General features: G+C 43.2%; 1 protein-coding gene across 1 annotated transcript in view; it reads left to right on the top strand.

The window, feature by feature from the left end:
* Positions 1-26,808, top strand: part of PTCHD1 (patched domain containing 1) — a 60,655-nt gene that overhangs the window by 24,004 nt on the left and 9,843 nt on the right. Inside the window, exon 4 of the mRNA XM_059385164.1 lies at positions 15,133-15,793. Within this exon, the coding sequence (XP_059241147.1) occupies positions 15,133-15,793 (661 nt within the window). The remainder of the gene's footprint in view (positions 1-15,132; positions 15,794-26,808) is intronic.

Here is a 26,808-nt window from a genome sequence, read left to right as displayed (position 1 = left end):
GACTCTCATCCAACTTGGGCAATATTCCAGCATTTGCCATCAACAGAGAACACTGAAGCCTGGGACCTTACCTGCTGACACACCCCAGAAGGATGCAGAGAGCCTGCTGTGTCTCAGAGTGGGGTTTTTTTTTTCCCCAAATAAAGTAAAAGTCAAAGCAGTGCCTACTTCCTTCCTCATCAGCAAGAAGAAAGAGGAGAGATCATGTCATCTTACACTTCCCTGCTCCCGGCAGGATGCAGGCCTAAGCCCTTCTTGAGGAGTTATGGTGCCTTCTTGTCATCAGCATACCCTAGACCCAACATGTGATTGGCTTCACACTTGAATGAAAAGACTGGACGATATCCCAAAGGAGGGGGAAGGGCATCTACATTCATGAACTTTTCAGAGCCACCTGAGAAATACTGTTGCGTACCTACTGTAGGCAGCTGGGATCATCCCCCAAAATGTGTCCGCCGTCAAAGAGGAGCTCGAAAAATCCTGACTTTACTTCCCATGGGTTGTTTTATTTTGATATAACCATATTTGGGTTTTGAGAGGTTTTTTGGGTGGGGGGCTCTAAATATTTTTTTATTTTAAATTTCTGTTAGTTATTTGCATACCAGTGTACTGTTCACTTCAGGTGGACAATATAGCGATTCAACACTTCCAAACGTCACCCAGTGCTCACCAGGACCAGTGCCCTCCTTCATCCGCCTCACCTGTCTCACACAGCCTGCCCACCCACCTCCCCTCTGGCAACCATCAGTTTGTTCTCTAGAGTTAAGAGTCTGTTTCTTTGGACATAACCCTATTTCAATACACAGGAAATTAGCAGTTGGTTTTAGAATGCTTTAGTGTTTTGAGAACAGTAGGAAACTCTAATTCTAGAGGCTTTAACCATTGTTAGACATTATCGTAGCTTGGGTTCCCACAGAAGCTGACCTTGAATCAAGAAATCAAGTAAAGGTAGTGTCTTCTGGAAGTGAAGGGCAACCAGAAAGGGGTTGGGGGTGGTGGCGGTGAAACAGGCTAGCAAGACAGAAAGGGGAAGGAACCTAAAAGAGTATGTGATCAGGCAGGCCATGGCTGGAAGTAAATGGAGCATAACCCCACTGGGAAAGCTCTGGGAACCAATTTAAAACACACTCACCCATGAATTGTCCCACCCATAGGGAGGGAAACTGGGTATTTCCATGCCAACTCCCATCTGTCATTGGTTGAAGTCTGTTCCCAGGGGGTGTTAATGCCCCAGAACTTCTGGTCTGCCGAGCAGATGGCAAAGTGGGCTCTCTGACAAAGAAGCATGGGTGCTGGCATTAGCAGGCAGGCAGGTGTGCTCTCAAGAGGTAAGCACTAGAGGATACAAGCAGGAGGCCAAGTGCCTCTGCTCCAGAGGAACTTGAAGCAACTGGCCAAGATCTTCTGAACCTGTGTGGTCCATGACAGCATTTTAGAAGTGTACATACAGAAAAGTAGAAGTCCACACATCAGCTGGCTCTGCACATTAATAAATCCACAGTGAACAGATGACACATTAATACCCAGACCTAGGAAATGGGAATCAAATGTTGAATCAGTATCATGTATCTGAATTCTGTCATCAAATTTGAGTATGCTGGCTTATTCCCTGGGCTAAGGTGTCCAGATCTCTAAAAAAGGTAGAGACGTCAGTGTTCTGCCTCCTTCATGCCAATATGTACACTGTGGTTCAGACCTCTTTTTTTTTTTTTCCATCTCCCTGCCTCTGCTTTCCAGCTTTCCCACTGGCTGTCTACCATACCGCAGAGAGAATAATCTGCCCACAGTTCTGATCATCTCATCCCCTGCTTGAAACTCTTCATTGGCTCCCAGTTGGCCTGTAGGACAAAATCTGTCTCTCAAGTTTAGCAGACAAGGCCCTGTGTGATTTGGACTTGGTTTGCCTCCAGCTGTCCTGTGTTCTCCCACCAGCTTGAACCACTTCTGTTTCCCCTGACATCCATTTTGTGCCTTTCAGACTTTGCCCAAACTGTCACTACTGGTACCATACCACCATGCCAAGCCTCTGCCTGTAGTTAATTTCTCCTCATTCTTCAGGTGCTAATGTATAAGTCAGTTCCTCCAAGAAGTCTTCTGTGGTTCCAGCAAGGTTGCCATAGATGCCCTTTCTCACTTCTCCTGTCTTTAGAATTCCACTCAAATCTTGTAAATTTCTTGTTGGTGTCTTTATCTCTCAGAGTTTGAATGCTCTGCAAAGGCAGAGCCCTGTCTTGTTCACACAGCTTGATAGAAGATTTACTAATAGCTACGAAGAAATATTCCTTGAATAGGTGAATGGGAAGATCTTCCCCCATCTGGCCCCATTTCCTCTCCAGCTTTGCATTTCACCGCGCCCCTCCCACTGCTACACACATGCTGTGCACATGCACTTGCACACACACATGCCAACATCCTGGTCTCCCTAAGAGCCCCTGAACACCCTTTAGCTGCTTCTATCATGGAACTGTAACATTTTACTTCATTTTGTGGTTTGTATATGCTAACAAATTCTGAGACCCTGCCTGGAGTCCTTCCGCTAGATTCTTAAGTTTCTTGAGGGTAAAACTGTCTGGATGTTCTTAATCTTCCTGGGGCTTATATTATTATCCAACTTAGTGTAGACACTTAATACATGTTGAGTAAATCGTTCGTTGCTATAACTGGTGATGAAATGGAAAAGACTTTCTCCCAACAAAACAAAAATGTTCCAGCCTCCCACCTTCTGCCTAGCACGGACTTTACATGTGCAAGCCTTGAAAAATTTAATCAGCCAATCTGTGAGCCATTGCCAGCATTAAAGCAAGACAGAATCACCCAGAGTGACATCTTTGGACATGAAAGCAATCTTTGCTCCTGGCTGGGTGAAACCATGTCACCGAGACAACCGAGTGGAAGCCATCTGTCAATTCCAGCAGGGCTGGTGTGCTTAGGGCACGTAGATGGGATGTTATGAAGATGCTATAGATGCACTCCACCTCTGCATTAGCAGAACTGGGCTACATGAGAGCTGAATTCAGCAAAACATCAGAGCCTCACCATGGAAGGAAGTTGCAGTGGTGGGAGGGTAGGAAGTAGTTAGAGGCGGAAGTAGTTTTCTCAGATTCCTTTCCTGGAAGACTGGTGACAGGTTAGTGTTACCTGTAGTAAAAGTCCAGGTTCCATCAGCAGGGATGGATCTGCAAACCAAAGGATGGCCCTCTCTGCACACTGGAGGCATCAGTCGATGACATCACATCAGTGCTCACATCCCCTGAGACACTCAAAGATAAGGAGAGTGGATCTCTTGTGATGGTCCCACACTATGCCTGGTGTTTCTGTGAAATTAACAGTGCCCTCCTGCACTCTTAAAAGTGTTCCAGTCTGGATGATAAATTATATGATAACCCTACCCACCGAGAGCATTAACATCAGGCAGGGGGTACAGAATCTTCAAATAGACATGACATTAGATGTAGGTACATGAGAGTTTTTATATGTCTCTAAACTTTCTTGTATTTAAAAAGAATGCCCTCCAAAAACAGAAAACTAACAGCTATACAATAAAAATTCAAACTACTCTAGAATGAGGTATAATATATAATTATTTCAGTACCCAATCTCTTACCTAAAGTGCTTCTGCTCTTATATTTTTTAGATTATAGTCTAACCATATCCACTTATCTAATGAGATCAGCCATTTGTCTGCTCGTGTAAGCGACAGGACTGAATTCAATGTCATCTGTTTATTTAAGATGGAAATGATATGCATGTAGCACAGTAGCCTTTGGGCTACAAATGAGGTATCATTCAGTGTCACCAGAGAAAATATAAATCAGCAAGAAGGAACAAACACAGAAAGCTCAGTCAGTACATCTCTGTTGGACTTCCCCTCTGTGCCAGGGGCACAGCACAGAATGAAAGAGAGTCTGCCCTCATGGAACATATATATTCTGGTATTAAACAGCCTTGGGAGAGGGGTGATTACCACATCCTGTAGTTATCCCCAACTTTAGTCTAGTGTTTTACAAGAAATTCCCAAATTGCCAGCCCTTCCCACTAGTATGTTCTGTAAAGTACTTTTTTCTCTTTTCCCTTCTGTTTGCATACGGGGCAAGAGGCAGGCAGTCACACAGGAAAGACGCAAGACAGAAAGGATGCTTATTTGGACTGATGAAAGTCTCATCTCTTTAGACATCTGTCTTCATCTCCAGCCAGTCGTACATGCCTGTCATTGGTAATGGGGTTGTGGCTTCTCCCTGAGGTTTCTGTTGTAAATATCCGGCATTGGCTGGGCCTCCGTGTTCAGTACTTGAGTCTCGCTGCTTCTGCTAGGCTGCTTTGTCTTGTCTGACCCCTTGACTTTGCTACATTCTTTCAACTTTCAACTACACCCTTTCAACTCATAACTTCTGCTAAACATCTCCCACTGTGGCTGGACTGTGCCAAAGCCTAATACCCAAACACAGGTTCATTGCTATCCAAATGGCCAAGGCACAGAGATGAGGGTGTGAAGTCTTTACTCTGCTAAAGGAACGCTCATGAGGGAACAATGTTCCAAGCCCAAGATTTAAATGTGGGCTGATCTGCAACCTACACCTTGGACCAGGAGCAAGTTATTTAAGCTCCTTGTGGCTCAGTTTCCCTACCTGCGAATGTGGATGTACCATCTACCTCCCTGAGTGGCCACAAGGATTAAATGAGGTAATAGATGCAGCATTCTCTGCATAAAACCCAGCATGTAGTGAGCACTTCAACCCTTTTAGTTTCCTCCTCCCCCTCCCCCCCACCGCAGTCCCCTGCCTGATCTGATGGGCATGGTGATCGAAGTAGGCAGCTCACCTGGAAAAGGTGGGATGGTGTCAAGCTGGAGCAGATCCTGGATTTGGAAGTGCCAGCTTTTAAACACATACAACCCAGCTGTTCTCTTCAAATCTGTGTATTGCGTGCATCTAACCCTTAGTCTCTCAGTGCCGATGTGAGCAAAAATACGTCTTTACATCCCACTGAATATGCTTTTCAAGAATAACTGAGAAACAGTTGTTTGGTAGTTGTTTAGTTAAAGAAAAAAGAAACATTGGTGGGGGGGGCGACAAGGCAAAATGGAGGATAGAAATGGGGCATTTTGGTTTTGCTAACAAACCTATACAGGGTGCCACTCGTAGGTCAGGGATGATATCAAGCAGTTCGCATTCAGTTTCTCATTTATCCTTCCAGCAATCCTACTAGACAGGCACTCATCATAGGCCCTGTAGGGCCCACTTCACCGATGAGGAAAGGGAGGCACAGAGAGCTGGTACAGCTTAGTGACCAGGAGGACCAATTATCAAGTGGCCAGGCCAGCATTTGAGCCCACACAGACTATGTCCACCAACCCAAATTAGGCCACCAATGTTAGCACTTCGCAGAAGGGTCAAGGTCCGGGGAAACAATCACAGACACCATCACAGCCTTGACTGTTGGCTCCAAAAGACCTCTTTGCAGATACAGAAAAGGAGGGCAGCGGAATCACTTTTGTGATTCTTAAGGGCAGTAGTTTTGTTAGAAAAGCTTGATAACAACTACTATACATACATTTATATATATATATATATATATATATATATATATATATTTGCAGTGAAACAATGCGGTGTCAAGTAATAGACTTCTTGATGAACTATCTCTCGTGATCAGTCTCAGAAAGCTCATAGTCCATCATTCAGGAGTGCCATCACCATGACATCAGGTGGAACTTTTTTTCTTGTGTCTTCTTTTATAAGCCATAATTTACACTGTTCTCAAACTCAGTGCTCATGATAAACTTAGTAAATCGTTGGAAGGGAAAAAAAAGCACCAAAGAATTCATCCAACAGAGACATTTTTTCATAATTTTGTGGATTTAACATCATTATTAATTATTTATAGGTTCAAATATTTCAGGGATGTAGGTTAAATGGTGTTTCACTTTTTTATTTTTCTTAAGCCGAAACTGCTCTAAGTGTGACTTCTGGCTATATGGGGGGGGCTCATCATGCAGTCTTGTATGTGGATGTGTGAGACCTTTCCCAGCCCAGAACTTCTGTCTTCTTCCTAAAAGCATGTCCTGGTACCATGAAACTGTACCTTGGAATCTAAATAAGATTGTCTAGTGTGCCAATGAGGGGAGCCCTGGTTCCTTCAGGACTCTTGGAAAGGAAGAGGGGCCAAAGGGCGGGGAAGAGTGGCCCCTCACTGAAGGTCAGTTAGGCGAACTATATAAAATTGTCACAACACACAACCACTTTGTTTCCTACATAAACGGCAATTCCATATGGCTGAATTCAATAATAAATGCCAGTGCAGACACCTTTTCTATCTTCCCACACTTCATCTTCCTAATGACCTTGTGACCCCACTTTACATATAATGAAATGGAATTAAATGCATAAAGTCATTGTCTGAGTTTGGGTTCCTCCAAAAGTTGACCCAGAGTCAAGGACTCGGTACAAGGAATCTACCTGGAAGACAATCCCAGAAAGCACCAGTCAGAGAATGGCAACATACAACAGGGAAGGCAAGCAGTCAGTTATCAGGCCCTTGTCAAGCTAGTTACCCTCTAGGCATGGCAGCTTAATCCTCCTGGGAAACTCTGCGAACCGGTGAGGAACACATGCCACAGAGTCACCCCACCTTGGGGATCGGGAGCTGGGGTATTTATACACGAATTGCTTTTAGTCAGAACTCCAGGCTGCTTAGGACTAAGACAGTATGTTACTGCCCCAGTATTCCCACATCAGCCTGGAAGGCGGGCCAGAAGGCGGGCCAGTGTACACTGAAGTCATGAGAAGACAGGGGCAGGGCCCAGCCATGTCTGCTATGGTCCCAGAGGTAGCACCCACAGAGGCAGGATTTGCATCTGTGGCACCCTTACCTCATAACCCATGTCCTTCCCAAGAATGCACAAGATATTGTCAAAACCCAGGAAAGATCAGGGCCTGCAGGATGATCAGGAATCAGCTCTAGGTCAGATGTGGACAGCTGTAAGACGCTCACCAGCAGAAATACCACCCAGGGCTTCCCCTGCTGCGTAATCACTGCAGTCCCCTTTGCAGAGCCCTCTAGAGTTTACAAAATGCATGCACTCTATGACTTCGTTTGGCCTGCCTCTTGCCCATGACAGAATAAAATCCAGTCACTCACAAGATTATTATAAGCATATCCACTCCAGAGCTACTGAACACCTGTGGTAGGAACTGTTTTAGGTAGTGGAGATGTAGAAGTAGACCCAATATGCAGACATGCTGGTGTGGTTTAACTCGTCTTCTAGTGGGGACAGCAGAATAAAGGGACACAAAGAGATGTGTAATGCAACGTCATGTCACAATTAATGCCGTGAAAAACTCTGAGAAAAAATGATGGTGATGATGAGGCATACTGGTTTTTAAAATGGGGGTGGGGTGGGGTCAGGGAACCCAGTTACATCTGAGCAGGGAAGGGAAGAAAGTGAGGCCGTGTGGAAACAGGACAGTCCTGGCAGAATTAAGAGAGAGACAGTCCACGTGACTAGCACATGGCAAGACACGTGAGTCCCAAGATGTCAGCAAAGACAGCGTACCATCTTGTTGGCTACACTCAGGACTTAGGTGTTGGCTCTCACTGCCGGGAGGGACCACTGGAGGATTTAGAGCAGGGAAATGGCATGATGTATGTTCTTGAAGGCTCATTTTTTAAAAAATTTCTCTCTAACTCATGTGATCAGCAAGACATAAAACCAGGATTTAAATTCAAGTCTTCCGACTCCTGATCCAGGGCTCTTCCCACTCAGATTCATGGTCATTTTCCAGACCTGGATGTCCTTGGTACTCTGTTTTTCCTGTCCCTTGAAGAGTTACTTGTGCTCTCCTGACCAAATCTTAACACTGCTGTTACACATTCCCCAGGCATGTGGCTCTTTAGGACTTCCCTTTATCTCTTGGCCAATCACCTTTAACGTTCTACCACTTCTGAGAGCATCCTGTCCTCTTAGAGATATTCACCAAAACTCATGACCCACAAATTTGCTCTACCAGAGCTTAATCCTGACCATGAAAGTCAAGTGAGGACATTGGGATTAAAAGATAATCACTCTAATCAGAAAGGTTAGAGATCACAAGTAGGCAGAGAGAGAGGAAGGGAAGCATGTTCCCCGCTGTGCAGAGAGCCCGATGCGGGTCTTGATCCCAGGACCCTGAGATCATGACCTGAGCCGAAGGCAGAGGCTTAACCCACTGAGCCAACCAGGTGCCCTCTAATCAGAAAGTTTAACACAACACATTTCCTGGGGTCTGCATGATACCAAGGAATTTTTTAAATTAAGACCGCCTGAAAATTTCCCCCAGACTTCGGAAATAGAGGGTACCAGACCTCTGCCTCACCACATTGTCTTTCTCCTCCAGACCAACATGGAATTGGGCCAAATCTGCAAGGAGATATTATACTTGCCTTTTCCTTCATCATTACTGTTTTTTGTTTCTAAAATCTCAGATTTATTTGCTGTAGATCAAAAGCTGCATTGCTTTTTCAGCCAAGGCTGCAAAGACAAATAGCCTGTTTGGGCAATTACAATGTGGGGCTCTCTTGGCTGCTTTAGTGTCAACACCAGCAACAAGAGTGTTTACCCCCTGGTGTTAGAAGAAGAAGAACAACAGACACATCCCACTCTCCCAGAGTTCCACTGGCATGATAGTACCCATAGAGGTACCCATTTGTCTTTTGACACTAGAGCAGGCCAGGCCAACAGTGGGCACACATGTATAGAAGAAGCGTGTAGACAGATAGTCACTTGTTTGGCTACATCCACAGCTTAAATTTGGTGTCCTCCAAACATGAAATGTTTCAAAGGCAGAATGATATTTCTGTTCACTTATTAAGGGATGACTAACTTGCTTTTGGCTGCACTACAAATGAATCACGGTAACAATCCCCAACTTGCGACTTCTGGTGTTCTGATGTAATGCATTTCTATTAAAAGAAGAGGAAAGAGAGTGGGTGAGGGTGAGATCATGCAAAGACAGAACATAACACCGAGGGAGCTAGTGTAATTGATGAACTGCTGAGACCAAGTCCATCCACTTTGAGGTGCTTTCTCATGTCCTGGGTGAGGATCCCTTGCCAGTCAGTTCCTACCCATTTACAGTTGCAAAATATAGACCCAGATTAAGACATGGAACTTGGAGGAATTCAACGAAGGAAAGATTTCATTTGGGGGTGAAAAGCAGATATTCCTTGAAAGCATTTTTAAAGCAGTTTTGATTTAGTGTCACTTTGAAGGTAAGTACTTGGAGGCAAATGATGTAAGTTAGAAAAGCTAACAACCTCCCTTTTTAAAGTGTTTTAATGGGGGTGCCCGGCTGGCTGGCTCAGCTGGCAGAGCAGGCGACTCTTGATCTCAGGATTCTAAATTCAAGCTCCAAGTTAGGTGTAGAGATTACTTAAAAATGAAATCTTTTTAAAAAATTGTTTTAATGAGCACAGCTCATTTGTAACCCTCAGAAGGAAGGGGTAGGAAGGTGAGGCAAGGAAAGGAAGACAACTGATCAAGGTGGACTATCAGACTGACTCTCCCTAGGGAGCTGGGGACCCTCACCACCTGCCAGTCTCTCCTCACAGGCAAGGATGCTGGGAACAGCTTGACGCAGCTCCTAGAGCCCGTTAATTGCCCTGCTTGGCAGAGTGGCTTTCTGGCCTTGATCCTCCCCCTTCTCAATAAAAAACAAATACAAAGAGGAGCTGAAAGGTATCGTAGAAGATCCTGTGAACCCACAGGTATTTTTCCTATGTTAATCACCACTCAGGACCAGACACTTCCTTCCTCCTAGATCCCTTCTGTACTCTCTACAAGGTGCCCCTGCTGTCTTCTGAGGAAGATCTCAGTGTGCCAAGGAGAGGCAGAGAGGAAATTAGACTCTGGCCTGTCGTGACCGGCAGCCCACACTGGCTTTGTCCCAGGCTCTGGCAGAAGGGGATTAGAAGAGCCAGTGCCTCCCCAGAACGGGAAATCACTCAGAGAACGGAGTCTTGTTTTGCCTTTTTTTTTTTTTTTCCCAGTAAACCTATTTTCCCTACCCTGTGGTTTTTTTTCTGGATTTCATCTACTATGAGATCTGTCATTGACCTAAAAAGAACTTTGGTGTGTTGAAAAAGCATACTTCAAGCAGCTACAATAAATCTCAAATTGATATTTATGAAGTTAACTTTCTCTCACCCCACATCTGATTGTATAGTATATGTGGATGTCACTCATCCAAGAATTATGTCGTGTTGGAACCAAAAGGGTCTGTCCATAAAGATTAGCTAAACCAGCCTCCTGTTTTTTACTGATAAATCTGAGACCTGAAGGAATGACATTCCTAGGGTCTCTGGCACTCCCACGGAAGCAGCAGAAGCCAGACTTGAAGCCAAAACTTCTTATTACTGGATTCCACTCTGCCCCTTAGCCTTTCTTCTTGGTAAGTCAGTCTGTGAAAAGTTTTATTTGGCAGCTACGGAGTCTGGAAGGAAAATAAGAAAAGGCAGTAACCTCCAAGCCCATCCCCTTCACTACCTGTTAATATGGCCACGTAATGCTGCCATCTACAGATGAGGTTTGGCTGTTAGGATTATGTCTGGTCTCTCTTCATAGGCTCCCGATCCTCAAGCATGGCCATCCCACAGCTCAGTCACCGCCATGGCCAGTCATGTGAACCGGATGAGCTACCAGCGCTTCACCCCTCCCCAAATCCTCTTAGCCCTCATTCAAACTTGTGCTGGGCTAAGGCCACGAATCTCGCTGCCCCCAAGTTCCTACCTCTGCCCTTGACTCACTGGGTCAGCGTAAGTGACCTATTGACATCCTTGAGGCCTCAGCTGCTCCAGCTATAAAATGAGGATAATCATTTAATGATTCCCACCGAGTCTTATTTTGAATAAATTTTTAAAAACTGTAAAGAAAGTACTTAGCAGACTAGTCACAATTACTGTTATCATTCTTAACCTGAGGGGCAATGAGAGCAAAGAAGCTAACAAATGAAATGGTATGGTCAGAGTCTGGGAATGAATCTCAATCTAACATTTAGTTCTGGCCTCTTTGGCAGCAAATACAGAATAGAAAATATTGTGATCAGGATTGACATTGGATTGGGCTTTACTAGCACAAAGGGTTGGCATTGTCTACTGTTAGAATATTCCCTTTGTTTCAAAGGTTGTATCTCTTCAGTGATTTTCCATGTGTGAGCACGAGCACACTAAATTCAGGGAAATTATCCTATTATTGGCAACATGGCAGATTTGATGAGTATTTATTGAATGTGTGTTGAGTGAATAATCTAGAATCTATACATAGTTACGGAAACATGGATTATGTGTTGATTCACATGACAGATTCAGACTATATTAAGGTCAGAACTATTACTTCGTGTCACTTTCCCTTGTTTTTTTGTTTTTTGTTTTTTTCCCCTGAGGGTCTCCTACGGAACTAAATAATAATATTGCATGGCTGGAGGTTGTCCATGTCATGGACAGAGGTGTCTTAGTCACCTTAGTCACCTAAGGTTTTCCTGGCTCGCTTTCCCCTTTCTGGCCCCAAGAGAAAACATTAATTTAAAGGCAAAGATAAAGTCACTATAAACTAACCTGTCATCATTTTCACCTTCCTTTCCCAGTGCAGAAATTTAAAGTAAGTATACGGGGGGGGGGGGGGCAAAAAAGAGCACAGCTTCAATCTCTGGCTTCCTTTTTGCCTTGGGAATATATCTAAGGACACCTATTAATGTGTATGCTGTTCTCAGTGGGGCTCCCTTAGGAAAGTAAATCAGGGCATTCTAGAACCCCAACAAGGTGCTACCCAGGTAGCATGTGCAATGTGCCTGCCGACAGCTACGCACATGGCCAAGCACACACACATGTGTATGCTTGATACGCAGTCGTAAGAACCAGAGATCAGAACTGAGGTGTTTGGGGTTTTCTCCATCCCTCCTATTATCTTCTCACCTCTTATCTCACTGTAGAATCCCACAGACGCCTCCAGCCAGGTGAGTGGGCTCAGCCAACGCCCCCTCTCTGGCTGCTTTGTCATTCAGCAGCTCCCTGCCACTCAGAAGCAAGAGTGACACATACTCTACCCACCTCTCCATTGGAAATTCAAAGCAGCTACATCTCAGGGCAGCTCTGGTGCTGAGAATTCAGTAACGTTCCTTCTCAAAAACTTCATTAAGGTCTCTTTTACCAAGTCTCCCTCCTACGATGTGGTGGTATAGGAGTTAAGAGTGTCTGCTTTCTTCAGTCTGTGGTCCCAGGGATGGGAGCAGCAGATCTGCCGAGTTGGCAGGTCACTAAATAGTTTCTAACTCCCCACCCAGCAGGGCACGGTCGCCTTAGAGATTAGATGGAAAATATCCCCCTCGCTATAACTGGGTCCAGCCCTGTGGCTTAACACCATGTTATTTGGCAATCTTTTCCTCTTGACATATTTAGTAATCATTCTAAGGGAGATTTATTAGACTGTTCGTAGGAACAAACAAAGCACTAAATATTACACATATACATGCTTTCAATACCACTCCTTTTCTAGCCTATTCTGAATCTTTCCCCAAAGTCTTTCTTCAACACTTATCAAAACCCTCTTGTCTTTAAATTCCCCCTTGGTTCTTCTCTCCCCTAAAATAACTTTGTATTGGGGATTTTTTTTTTTTTGTAGTTAGAAGTTCTTGTAATCAAAATTCAGTGGGCCATACTTAGAGAAGAATGGATAAGAAGACACATTCAAAGTTTAAAAATCACTGAAGACATTTTGCTCATCATTAATTCCAAAACACCAAAGCAAAAATTTAGCAGATGGTAAGAGTTTTGTGAAAATAATATCTTAGGTATCTCTGGGAGATCGTGTGTGTGTGTGTGTGTGTGTGTGTGTGTGTGTGTATGAGGGAAAGAACTCAGAATTATTTCAGCCAAACATAATATGGTGAAGTGTTTCCTGAACCGGAGGGTTGGTGCCCATGAGGAGATGTGGGGGAGGGCACACTGAGAATTAGGATTAACAACTCTTTCTCTGTGCTAACTAAAGGACTTTGACAGCTGGTACCCCTCTGACATTTTCAAAAAGCATAATAAATATCCCACTCACCCTGGCACATGCACAGCAAAATATCTTCACAAATAATCCATTTGGGCAGATTTAAAAGAAACTATATCAGGGTCATGGAGACTCTCAGAAGGTTATGACTTCCAATGGCATAGTCACGGTGTGGCAACTGGGTGTTAAACTTGATTCCCTTTACATATGAAATGTTTTTCTTTGTTCATTAGATACAGAGTGACTATCTCTGCTCCTGCAAGGTCCCACTCAGTGCTAGGCACAGGCACACTCATTACTTAACACTCAATTACATGCCTACCACTGGCCTTGTGTTGCAGACTGGGCTCATTTTACAGTGAAAAGGCCTAATTTTCTCACCTTAGACTGTAAAATACATATACTCCCACATATCTGAACTTGAGCACTCGTGATTTTTTAGGCCACCTTAGCACTTGGGCAGTGCAAGCACCAATTCAACCATTAGTTGCTAGCAAGAACTTTGATTCAACTACTGGCATTGTTAACCTAGAAGTCTGAGGTTGTGGGCCAGGAGCACAAGTTCTGGAGCCAGGCTGCCTGGCTCTCTCTTTTACTATGTGTGTGACCTTGGGCTAGCAACCATCTCAGTTTCCTCATCTGTAAAATGAGCCTAGTGCTTGTACCTATATCATAGTCTCTTATAAGGGTGAAATGGGCTAATCTGTGTAAAAGGCCTAGAATTGTGCCTGGCATATAGTAGGAGTTGTTAAATGAAGGCTTGTAATACAAATGTAGTGATCTGAAGGGACACGTGCACTGGAATGTTTATAGCAGCAATGTCCACAACAGCCAAACTATGGAAAGAACCTAGATGTCCATCAACAGATGAATGGATAAAGAAGATGTGGTGTGTATGTATACAATGGAATACTATGCAGCCATCAAAAAATGAAATCTTGCCATTTGCAATGACGTGGATGGAACTAGAGGGCATTAAGCTGAGTGAAATAAGTGCATCAGAGAAAGACAATTATCATATGATCTCTCAGATATGAGGAATTTGAGAGGCAGAGCAGGGGGGCTGTGGAGGGTAGGGAAGGAAAAAGTGAAACAAGATGGGATCAGTAGGGAGACAAACCATAAGAGACTCTTAATCTCAGGAAACAAACTGAGGATTGCTAGAGGGGAGGGGGTGGGAGGGATGGAGTGGTTGGGTGATGGACACTGGGGAGGGTGTGCGCTATGGTGAGTGTTGTGAATTGTGTAAGACTGATGAATCACAGACCTGTATCCCTGAAGCAAATAATACATAATATGTTAATTAAAAAATAAGGAATTTTTTTTTAAATGAGCGCTTGTGTTCCCAGTGTCCACTTTGATCACAGGTGTATAGAGCTTGGACATGGCGAATGCGACTTGAGATGAGGTGTGCAGAATAAATCCCACTGTGCTTCCTTAGCATGACCTCCGTATATCCCCCCCAGACTCTTGCAGTTCTGTCTCCCCTCCCATATAAGCAGATGAGGAAAGCCGGAGAATATGAGGTCCCTCAAGGTGAGCCTCTTGTCTTTTATGGCACCAAGTGACTGAATTGGATGGGGAAGTCATTTAGGGGCCCTAGAGATCAGCAGCAAGGGATTGGCCTCCACGTGAATTTGTGCCTTAGTTCACTTGGTACATTATATCTTCAAGATGGTGGTCGTATGTGAGATTTTCAGACACTTACAGACCAACTGAGTCACAAATAAAGAAGAGAACACGTGGAAATAATGCTGGTGCTTTACGCCAGTGCTTCTCAAACTGTACCTTTACCAGAATCCTCTGGAGAGCTTGTGAAAACCCAGATTCCCGGGCCCTAGCCCAGAGATTTCTGATTTACTGGGTCGGAGGTGGAACCAGACAGTTTTCACCTCTGACAAGTTCCTGGGTTGTGTTGATTCTGGTTTTGCATCCTTGCTACCTGTTTCTATTGTTAAGTCTATAACATTTCATTTGAACTGTTCAGCTTGAAAATGACACAAGTGACTCCGCCCCCCCAGTGGACATATTTGAATCCACAGAGCTAAGGTCATGCATCGAGGTCTTATTTTTGGTAATAAATTAACTTTCATTTTTTTATCCCATAGTTGCATGCGGCTGTGACCAGGATCCAGGTCCCAAGGCCTGGTTTTAATTACACGTTCGCCCACATATGTATCCTGAATAATGATAAGACTTGCATCGTGGATGACATAGTGCATGTCCTGGAGGAGCTAAAGAACGCTCGGGCCACCAACCGGACCAATTTTGCTATCACATACCCTATCACTCACTTAAAGGACGGGAGGGCAGTGTACAATGGACACCAGCTTGGAGGCGTCACTGTGCACAGCAAGGACCGGGTAAAATCCGCAGAGGCCGTCCAGCTCACCTACTACCTGCAGTCAATCAACAGTCTCAATGACATGGTGGCTGAGAGGTGGGAGTCCAGCTTCTGCGACACTGTCCGACTGTTCCAGAAATCCAACAGCAAAGTCAAAATGTACCCTTACACGTCCTCCTCACTGAGGGAAGATTTCCAGAAGACCAGCCGTGTATCAGAACGTTACCTGGTCACCAGCCTGATCCTGGTGGTCACGATGGCCATCCTGTGCTGCTCCATGCAGGACTGCGTCCGCAGCAAGCCCTGGCTCGGTCTGCTCGGGCTGGTGACCATAACCCTGGCCACGCTCACCGCGGCCGGGATCATCAATCTTACCGGTGGGAAATACAATTCCACCTTCCTGGGAGTCCCTTTCGTCATGCTAGGTAATTACCGCTCTTCGTTTTTTTTATTTCCTCCTGCTGCTGGTGGTGACTGGGTTCCTAAATGGCAAAGAGTAGCCACCTAATGACTCTGTTTTGTTTATCGTGTCTTCCTTTTGCCCAAAGTCCTGGGACCAATTCTGTAATGTTCTGGCCATTGGCAAGGGGCAACCTTATTGGGTAAATGTGCCAGGAGTCCCAAGCCATGGGTCCCAGCCCTGGTTCTCCAGTAAGTAGCGGTGTGGCAATTAGATGATATGAATCTTCTCTGGTGCTGCAGTGTCTTCAGTGGGGCTTCCCCAGAAGCAGACCCTGACACAAGGATTTAGATAGAAGTCGTTAATTTGGGAGGTGAGCCCAGGAAGCCCCGGCGTCGGAGTGAGAACACAAGTCAGGGAAGGAAGACAACTCGGGCTGTGTTCATGGGCCGCTTACTGCTTTAGGCTCCAGTGGCTCAATCCCTCAGGGGACCTTTGGGAGACTTAACAGAACGCACCTCAGAGAGGTCCTCCTTGAGGGGTGAGGAAGCTGCAAGCTGGCCCATGTACCCAGAAACCTGTGGACGAGTCACTGACAGCTCTCCCCAGGGAATACTGAGCACAATCCTGCAGCCCCCAAAACCCCTCAGGTGGATGGTGTTTGTCACGAGAAGACTTCCGTGAGCTGCGGAATAGTGAATCAGAGGGCACATGGGTTGGGCACTGACAGGGTCTGCTACCCTCAGTTTCTCCACCCTAGTGATGGAATGGAGGGGAATATCACAAAAAGGGACATGATAAATGTACAAGAACTTTGAAAGCAACGAGTGAGAAATAAATAAGAAGGTATCTTTTTTCCCTGTCCTTGCTATAAACTCAGGAGAATGTTTTAAAATGATGGTGTGAGAATCCCAGTATATTCTCTCTTAGGGGCTGCGAGAATTTCCTGATAAAGATCACAGTGAAAACAAAGCCAGAGTGGTTCTAGTACAACACCAGTTGCTCTGTTCATCTGGTATTGAAGATGGCATGCCCAGCAAGCCTGATGGCAGGGTTCCTGCAGGCCAAGGGTTCCAGGGGTTCACTTCTCCCTTTTCTGTGGCCACTTCTCATCAATTCCTTTAGCAAAATTAAAATGTCATTTGGAATCAGATACTGACATGACAAATGAAGTGGCATTTTTCATTGAATGAGAAAGAACTATGGTTGAGTTCATTAGAATCCCTAATGCCCAGTTCAGGGGTAGCAGAAGGAAAGAAAAGAATTTACTCAGGAGACCTCAGCTGCCTTACAGTTAAATGATAAGCAGGTGGCAGGGCTGCAAGGTCACAAAACAACATGCTGCCCTCCAGGCTCTGAGGCCTGTGGGAGTACAGACCTGGACAATAAATACGTATATGGTAGCTCAAGAGAAAGGGAGCACTGCAGAGACCGAGCAAGTCGCACATTCACCAGGTCGCTTTGCTCATCGCTGTCAAACACAACACAGAAGAGGGCTGCCATACTTCTTCCTGAATTCAGTCCATTAAGAAGGCAGCATAACTAGCCTCTTGAACCCCAAGACGATGTGAGCTGATGGTGGGCTCCATGTTGGTTCCTTGAAGACTCAGTGTCACTGGGTAGTAGCTTCCGTGGATGCTTGAGTCAAGGTTTCTTTAAATGAACATGTTATACCCATGATTAGTCCCATGTTTGGATTTTATCTTTCAGCTTTTTGTTTGAAAAATGCAGTGGTTTTTGTTGTAATTTTTTTTTTTTTTTTTTTTTTTGGCGGGAGGAAGAGAAAACAGAAATAAGGAAAGAGGGGAGAACTGAAGGAAGTAGGTTTTTAAGATCAAGAAGAAAGACTGTCAGAGCTAGAAAAAGGACTACTGGCCCAGGTTTGATGACACTTCAAGTTGTGATTGCTGAGGCCAAAGGATGATTCAATATTTAAAGCTTCCTAAAAACTAATTGCATTAAGTAAAATAAAACTTCAATATTTAGAGCTTCTTAAAATTATTTCTAAGTAAAACAACATAGCAATAGTCAAAACTTCTTAACATTAACCTCACCAAAAAAAAAAAAAAATCCATCTCACTAAGTAAAATGAAATGGAACATCTGAAACTTCTATAAATTAACTTTATTAAGTAAACTAAGTTATGATATTTAAGATTTCTTCAAACTTCTTTTGGTACTTCCTAACGAAGTTTTAAACATGGTAAATCAAAGCCAGCACAAAAAGGAATATACCAGCTAGAATCGGTGCAAGGAAAGACGTAAGAGAGTGGATGCTGTTAGCCAAGAAATGGCCTTAGAAAACAAATCCAGAAATAGTAGCGCTGCAACTCCACAGAGACAGAGGATCACTGAACTTGACGTCAGAGTTCAATTCAGAAAAATCTGGTGCTCGTGGTGAAAGAGACCAAGCGCCGCAGGTACCCAATACTCTCTTGTTTGCAATTTGTGAGGAAAGTTAAATGCATTGATTTGATGGCAGTTTTCCCTGCTGACAGTCAGTATGCAACCTTCCTGTACATTTTCAGCCCAAAGAGATCTCAAATTACTTAATCACAACAAAAGAAGCTATGCATTTTAGTAGCTGGGGCCCATCAGCAATAAATAGTTTGCACCATGTAATGGGTGCTTAATATGCTCATAAAGCCAACAGTGCCTGTGTTTCACAGATAAACTCTTCATTCTCAGAATTTGATTGTAAAATGAAATATAAGCAAGAGCATGTTCATAAATGCTGCATTAAGAGCCCATGTTTAATTCTGGATTTTTGATTACCAGTCCCAAAACACCAATAAATATTTCAAATGACCAAGAAAAAAATGCGGTGCTAAGGGTTTTGCATTATGAGTCAATAAACTGTTCACCCAGTTTTAAAATCTGCCTGTCTATAAAATGGCTATGCCTAAGCTAAGATTTAAGCAAAACTTGATTTTCCATGTTATAAAAATACAATATCAAATTAAAATGTAAAACTATGTGGCCTCATTTAAAAGGAAAAGCATCTCAGGAAAAAAAAAAAAAGCCTCTATACAGATTTCCTTGGCCAACAACAGGTCTATAACGTAATAAACATTATATTTAAAATTCAACAAACTAAACATTCTCAGTGTGATGCCGGTCACATAAGGCCAGATCCAGCCAAATGCCAAAATGGCAGTAGACTGACTTAGAATGGAAAATTTTAAGACCACGTGTGTCAAGCAGTATTAACCTGACAAAATTCCAGAATAGGAAAGAATTTGGATAAACTCTGAGAGTTCGCCATAATGGGATGTGACTGTGCGTTTCTAGCCAAAACGATACGTGACATCTCTGGCAATAAGAATATATCCTACACAGATGAATCATTTTGACAATGATGTAAGCATAGATACATCATGATTTAGAATGTTTTTAATCAGCGTCATGCATATTAGACAATCCCACTTCTGCCAAAACCCCTGTCCGTATGAGTCAGATCAGTTTATTCAGAGCTGAAATCCTTAAAGGTCTACCTCATTATAAATGTCCATTGACATTTTTTAGTTACTATAAACTTGGAGAAGAGTTTATCTCATCCATACCCATTATTCGTAAAGTACTATCCTTTCTTTCCAAACTATATTAGTATCAGGTACTGAAGTATTTGAACTGTCATTTGTAAACATCGAACACTCATCATTTTAACCTGTTATGGAACTTCCTTTAAAGGATGAGGCTTTACACCATTGCCCTCCACTTGGCTATGATTTAAGAAATTGGCAAAGATTTTGTGCATGCAAGCTCTCCTTACAGGCTTACTATTTGCACAGCTTTCCTGGTCAGATACAAATCAGGAAGGGAATGGAGTGTTGGAGAATATAGGAGGGAACCGAAGGAAGGTTTCTTCCTTCTTAATGTGGAAGGTTTGTGACTTCATGTATATTCTGACCAGCTGAAAGGAGAGAACGGAAGTTGTGGTGAAAGAGAGTTTTGGTATTAGTTTGAACGTGGTAATCTAACTTATAAGGGGTGCTTTGCATTTACCAAGATACAAAAGCCATGGAGATCAGATGAGACAAAAAATGTTCTTCAAAAAAATATTCCTCAAGCCGTTTCATAACAGATTGCTAACCACTATATGACCACAGTGAGCTACTGGGGATTCAAAGCTCTTTCAAGTGTTTGGGACTTTTGAGAAGGTCAAATGCCACATCCGGGGTGCCCTCTTCCTTCTGAATTTTCAAGCCTGGCCACTCAAATTCAAGGATGGGAAGGGAAGAAAGGATGTAATTAAGTGATAGGAGGAGAATAATAGCAGAGGCATTTGGTTCTTTTCAAGTATATTCCAAGATTATCTGTATTTAACAGAAACCAGAAGATCGGCTCAGTTTTCTGAGAATTTGTTCTCATCTGATGCCACCTGGAATATGATGCAGTATAAGGAGTTTAGGCTTTGAAGAAGTGAAAGTTCTTGTGCAGGAAATTTTGTTCTGAGAAATCAGAATTCTTTTTTTTTTTTTTAAAGATTTTATTTATTTATTTATTTGACAGAGAGAGAGAGATCACAAGTAGGCAGAGAGGCAGGCAGAGAGAGGAGGAACCAGGCTCCCTGCTGAGCAGAGAGCCCGATGCGGGACTCGATCCCAGGACCCTGAGATCATGACCTGAGCCGAAGGCAGTGGCTTAACCCACTGAGCCACCCAGGCACCCGAGAAATCAGAATTCTTAATTACTTTTGCTCTAAACTCAAGCAGACCTGAAAGGTTTTGCTTTCTGGTTGAGCATTCTGGCATATTTCTTTTTTCTTCTTCTTCTTTTTTTTTTTTAAGTAATCCCTATGCCCAATATGGGGCTTGAAACTTAGGACCCCCAAGATCAAGAGTCACATGCTCTACTGACTGAGCCAGCCAGGCGCCCCATATTCTGGCATATTTCTAAAGCCGTGAAACATGTGGGGTGAGGAAATCAACCAGATAATTATGAAGTTCGAGCCATAGGAAATTGCCAATATTTAACTGCTTTTGACCTACAAAATTGGTACAAATAACCAGCCATTTTTGAACTAAAAAGCAGTAATTTCTTATGGTTCAACCTAATACATTATTGTAGAAGTCCATTATCTGCAACAATATGACAGACTACATGACGGAGTAGAATGCTGTGGAAATGCTCTGCTTGGAACATTAATCACTAATTGGTTCAGTAATTTCTGGAGGAAAAAAACCCTAGGTGATAGGGGTTTTATTATTCTCAGTTTTGTTTACATGTGATTTAAAATAAAACAGTAATTCCATATAATAATTTCAAAGTTTTTTCCCTGGGTATCTTTTTTATAATGTCCAGTGGCTATTTGGGAACCAATTTACAAGGAGATTGTACAATCTAGTTTTGTGGGTAGTTCTCACCCTTTTATTATGCCTCACCAATCATATTCCATTAAAGGGTGAGTGGGGAGAAATGGTTCTGGGGAAAATGGTATAAAACGTGTTCTATTGTTCTATTCTTAACCATAAAGGAGGATGAGAACAGGACTGATGGGTCCCGTCGAGGAATGCAGAGCTCAGTAAGGCAGAGGAATGCAGTGACTCCTCCTCTCTGACCCTGGTCTTGGTACAGTCTAGGTGGTCTAGCCCCACCTAGTCTAGGGACTGGGGAAATGGCAGATTTTACAAAGGAGAGGCAACAGCAGGACAATGAGCTGTTAATAATAGGCTATGGAGAAAAATACCTAGTTTGGTGTTGCACTGGGCCAGCATCTCAGGAAGTCACTGCTGGGACCAAGTAGTAGTGACCAAAAGGGTCTATAGGAGCTCACAATGCAAGAAGATACACAGTCATTGTCAAGGAAATTCTGAATTTCACCTAGGCTACTTCAGTAGCCAAGAACCAAAATGTAGATGGAACATAAGAGAGAGATTCTAGCCTCTTCTCTGCACTGATGGTATAGTAGCACTAGCATTTCTCTTCCTCACCAGCAAAATAACTTTCAAATCAGCGTACTATCCATCATATGTGTGTGTGTGTGTGTGTGTGTGCATGGTATATACCACATCAGCTATATTATATGTCATATGTAATATGATACATTATGCAATAAGTTCATGTGCATATATGTGCATTTCACATGTTTATAACATTATGTAGCATATATTTTTTGAATATTTGAATATAAATACTATATATTTCCCTATTATATAGTATATATTCACACATTTTATATGTAAATATATAAAACATTTGAATAGGATATGACATATATGCATGTATTTATATATTACATATGTCACCTATATGTAAAGATATTACACAATGACCATAGCATATACCGCGGACCCCATTTGCAGACATGATTTCATATAGTGCACACACACACACACACACACTCAGTATCTAAATACCTTTCTTTCAACAAGGAAAAGCTATTTGCATATTCATTTCTTGGACTCTTATTTGCAGCTCTCTAATGAAGGAAAAGCATTTCTCAGATTAAAATCCAATGCTGTGATTAGAATTGCCAAACTGTGACAAGTCTCTGGTAGAAAGCATAGGATGAGTGTGTTTGCCCTGATGTGTACATCCTTCTTAACTTAAGCATAGTATACCTTCCTTAACTCTCACTCTTAACTGTGACACAAAACAGGCTGGGATAAACCAATCAATTCAGCATAGAAAGTAAATGTTTGTAACTGGCAAAGTGTAAATGTAACCCAATTAATGAACTTCCCCTGAAAATAGATGTTACTCAACCCTGACATTCATACATCTTAAATTTCTTCTCAAAAAAACCCCCAAATCATGAATTTATGGGGATGTCACTGAAAGAAAAGTATTTTATGAACGTGAGCTACTTAGTGAGGCTCATCTAAGAGTAAAATATGTTTTAAGCAGATTTTGCTCACACAAAATCATCATATTCTGTATTCATCATACTCTGGGTCTTCTAGAAAAATGTAGTAATTTTATTTTCACGTAAGAAATTTGGCACTGCCCAGGCATGCTATAAATGGCTTCATTGTCTCTTGATATTAAATGTTTTTACACTGAAACTAAGAGATCATCCACCAGCAAGTCATCCCATTTCACCTCATCTTCTCAGCTACTCCTTGTGTTCTGGAACTCCAGATGAGGAAATCCTGCTAGTATGGAAAGGATGAAAATGTGAGTAGTGCCCAAAGGCATCAGCCTCTGTGCTATGTCTGTGTGTGTCGGGGAAGGCAGGAGAGTCTGGGCTTGGAGAAAAATCTGCCCTACAGAATCCAGATGCACAAAATAGATCAATTTGCTTGCAATTATTCATTGGCAAAAAAATAAACAAATCACCCAGACTGCCTCTGATAGCAAAACCATTACATACATTGAAAATATTTGTTTTATGAATAGCTTTCCTAAAGCACGACTACTGGGTAAAGTTGGATTAGCTCTCAACTATTCGTTGGTAAATTCCTGCATTAGTGGATTATAAACAACCCTGAAGGCCTTGGTCAGGCCCCAGAAAAGGGTCTGGGTAAGGATGAGATTTGATCTGAGAGTGTTCCTGAGCCTCACCCTAAGTGACTGGAAGATTAGCCAGTTGGGGTTTTTCCACCATTAGTGCTATTTATCACTTGTGCTGCTTTCTCTCCTCATGGCTCCAAAGCCTGAGAGTCATGTGTACATACAGATATAAAATCACTTGGAAAAGCAGAAAAATGATTAGCCTAAGTCCTCTAGTATTTGATTTTACTAGATGATAATCCCAAAGTCTACTGCTAATAAAACATAAATTGCACTCCTGGTACAAATTACATCTGAATGTTGGCAAAGAACTCCACTGTCCTCACCCCAGGACCTGGCTAAAAGCCCCCACTGCTTCAAAGTGTTCCCTCATGAATAATCAGAACTTGGGCCTGTACGTGTGACACATACTGACACCCATGGAAGTATACAGACTTGCAGTGTACCGAAATAGAAACAAACATCTTGCATGTGCTTTTAAAAGACAAGTGAATACTTTAGAAGTCTCTTTATCTTAAGAATTTGGTAGAATCAATATGTGTGGTTTAACAGTTCCCTTTGGCAACTCCTCAGCCTTAAACACTGTGACTGTAAGAGAGGGAATCCCGTGGGGTATCAATTGGTTTCTGGCGTGCTCACCAGGATAGTCTTTACTTCCGGGTCTTGGGCCATGGACCTGCCATTGTGAGGTTGAGCCCCGCCTCCTTTAACCACCACAGGCCCTCTGGTCACCAAAGGCGAAGTCTGTTTGGAACTTCAGGTTTGGGTAGCTCCCTACATGAGTGCTGCTACGAGAGAGTGCTCGTGAACAGGCTTGCAACTCGGGAGATGGATAATGGTCCCTTGCTAGAATGATGCTTGGCACCAATGACATACACCCCTTGGTCAGACTTGATAGAGAGGCTTACAGAGTTCGGACTTCATAGAGAAAAATCTTAAAACTACAATGCTAAGAAGACAGCAATATTTTTGCTTTTAAAGCACCTTTTAAAAGGTGCTATTTTTAAAATAGGGGAAATGACAGCCAAACCTCTGAAAAGTATCTTCAGCCCACATGTAGTATCTGTTTGCCTACATCTGTGCGATCTGGCCTCAGAGTCCTGCTTGCTGGACCCCAGCCCCAAAGCTAAGAGGGTGATGGATGATGGTGACACTAAAGTAGGGAGGCACCTGCTGAGAGAGGAAAGTGAAGAGGAAAGGAACCTACCAAAACCTGTCTTCCCTGCCTTTCCTTGATTTCATCAGCCCATTTCTGAAATGGGCTACAAAAGATAAGGCCAGGGCTAGCTGGAAGAAAAACTGCCAAGGGTTTAGTCTCTGTGAAGTCCACCCACCTCTAATTTCCTCTTTCTTGCCTCCCCACCCCCCAGACTGAAGGGAAGCTGCTTCAGGACACAGTACACTGTCCCGGAGGGGTCTGTCTGCATTTGTGAGAACACCCTCAAAGGCCAAAACCAAAGGGAATTCAGCTCTAATTATGGGCAGAGTAGGCATTCTGGGGGACTGCGGGAGCAGGCAGGGTATTCCTCGTGTCCTAGGACTCCTAGAATATGACTCCCCTTGAGTCCAGGCCAGGAAACAGATACCCCATCATTCAGCTTTCTTTTAGGGTCACAGACTGACCTCTTCAACATAATTACCTGCTGTGAATCAGGTCTAGGCACAGCGAGGTGCTCCAGGCTGGTAATCCCTGGGGGGCACCTCCAGCTATGCTGGCACTCATCTTCCTCTTGACGGACTGAATTTCAGGAAGGAGGCCCAGTTATGGTGTACACAGTTGTCCCTGAAATCCTAAGAGCTCTTCAAAGACACTGCATACTTCCAATTTGGAATTTAGGGTGTAAGCATCTGCCAGAAAGGTATGGCTTAAGAAACAAGAATCTGGCCTATCAGCAAGGATGGTGGGGGCCTTTAGAGGCAAGAACAACAATAACTAGCAACAAATTCTGAGTGATCAAGTGGAACAGATTCTTTCTTGGGGCATCCTCTTCTTGCCTCTGCAAATGTCTACATGCATACCCCTGTAGCGAGAGGAAAGAAGGAAACGTATAGTTTCCAAAAAGTCCCTAAGAATAAAAGGAAAATTCTCCCTGGAGCTGCCCCAAGAAACAACATCATATGCAAAGAGAGTCAGGACTCAATAAAAATGATCAAACTGTAGAAGGACAAGGCATTTAAAATGCAGCAACAGAACTCAGGAGACAAGCTCACGGTCTATTTCCAACTTTCCTTGAGTCTGATTATTTTCATTCTGGACCCTCGAGCCTCACTCTTCACGTAATAGTTTTGTTAATTCCAATTCCTTTCCTCACTTAGCCTCTAAGATTACTCCAACAACATTGTGAGAAATGGGATTCTTAGGGTATTTTTCAACAAGAGTCGGAATCAGATAATGTTATAAAACATCACATTGACTTAGATTTAATTTAAATTCTACTATATGACTAATTGTAATCCTGCTATATGCATTCTTATATTCTTAACATATTTAATGACTCAGTACTAAAGCCCTGTTTTAAAACATTTTTCTTGTTTCTAGCATATAAACACTGTTTAAAAAAAAACCCACTCCATTTGCCATTTTCAGTGAAATTTTTAAGTGTGTTTTAAGTCCAAGAGAACTTAGTCTACGTGGCCGCAGATGAAATGGTCAGTATTGTCTGCCCAGGATGCAGATGCCTTGGAGGGATTAATCCTCTTTTTACTCTCATTGTCCTGGAACAAAGGTCGGTCAATCCTTCCTGAGAACAATGTGGAAACAGACTTAATAAATAGTCTTCCCTTCTGAGACTAGACAGTGACTTTCTAAAGCATAATTAACAGGATTCCAATCAATGAGTGCACTTTTGGCTGCATGTCTGGGGAGTTCAGGTGCCTCCAATTGAGGGGGGGGGCACAGTGCTAGTTATCGGGTTGACAGTCCCAACCTGCCCTCTTAAAGTGGCTGCAAAATGATGCCTAGTAAATGCAGATAAATGCCAAATCCTTCTGAGAAAACAGGCCTGTATCACGACTACAAAACGGACATCGGGTGTGAGAGCGAACAAGACTTCACAATAAGGATGTAAATGCCAGCCTGGGCATGAGGGAAGGTGTTCACCCAGTTACTGAACACACAAGATAACAGTGACTCACTTCACTCAGCATTATGCTTGGCCAGAGATTTTTAATACCTCTTTAAAAACAAAACTATTGTACCAGTGGGTAAAGATTTTATTCTCCTCAATAATGGGATTGAATATGCCAAGACATAGAAGCAGAAAATTAGATCTGCTGATCCTAGTGCCAAGATAGGGGTGACTGAAAGCTACAACAAGTCACTTCCGGTGGCTTTTCAGTGTCACGAGAGCCTGGAAACCCAGGGAGAACCATCGGGAGAGTGTCTACCTCCAACCAGGAGAGGTGGGGGAAGGCAAGCTAGATCTAGTCTCAAGCAGGAGAATGGAATCAAAACATGGGCACTTCCCATACCTCTGCTATTCCCGTGCTTCTGGAGTACTAACCAAGGAGGCCAAGGCACTAAGTAGTTAAGGAAAAGGTTATTGATCTGGGTCTCTTCCTCAGAGGCCATTGCCAAATAGTGCAG

Source organism: Mustela nigripes, chromosome X (genome assembly GCF_022355385.1).
Source record: "Mustela nigripes isolate SB6536 chromosome X, MUSNIG.SB6536, whole genome shotgun sequence".
NCBI lineage: Eukaryota > Metazoa > Chordata > Mammalia > Carnivora > Mustelidae > Mustela > Mustela nigripes.
This window is presented reverse-complemented; position numbering and strand designations above follow the sequence as displayed.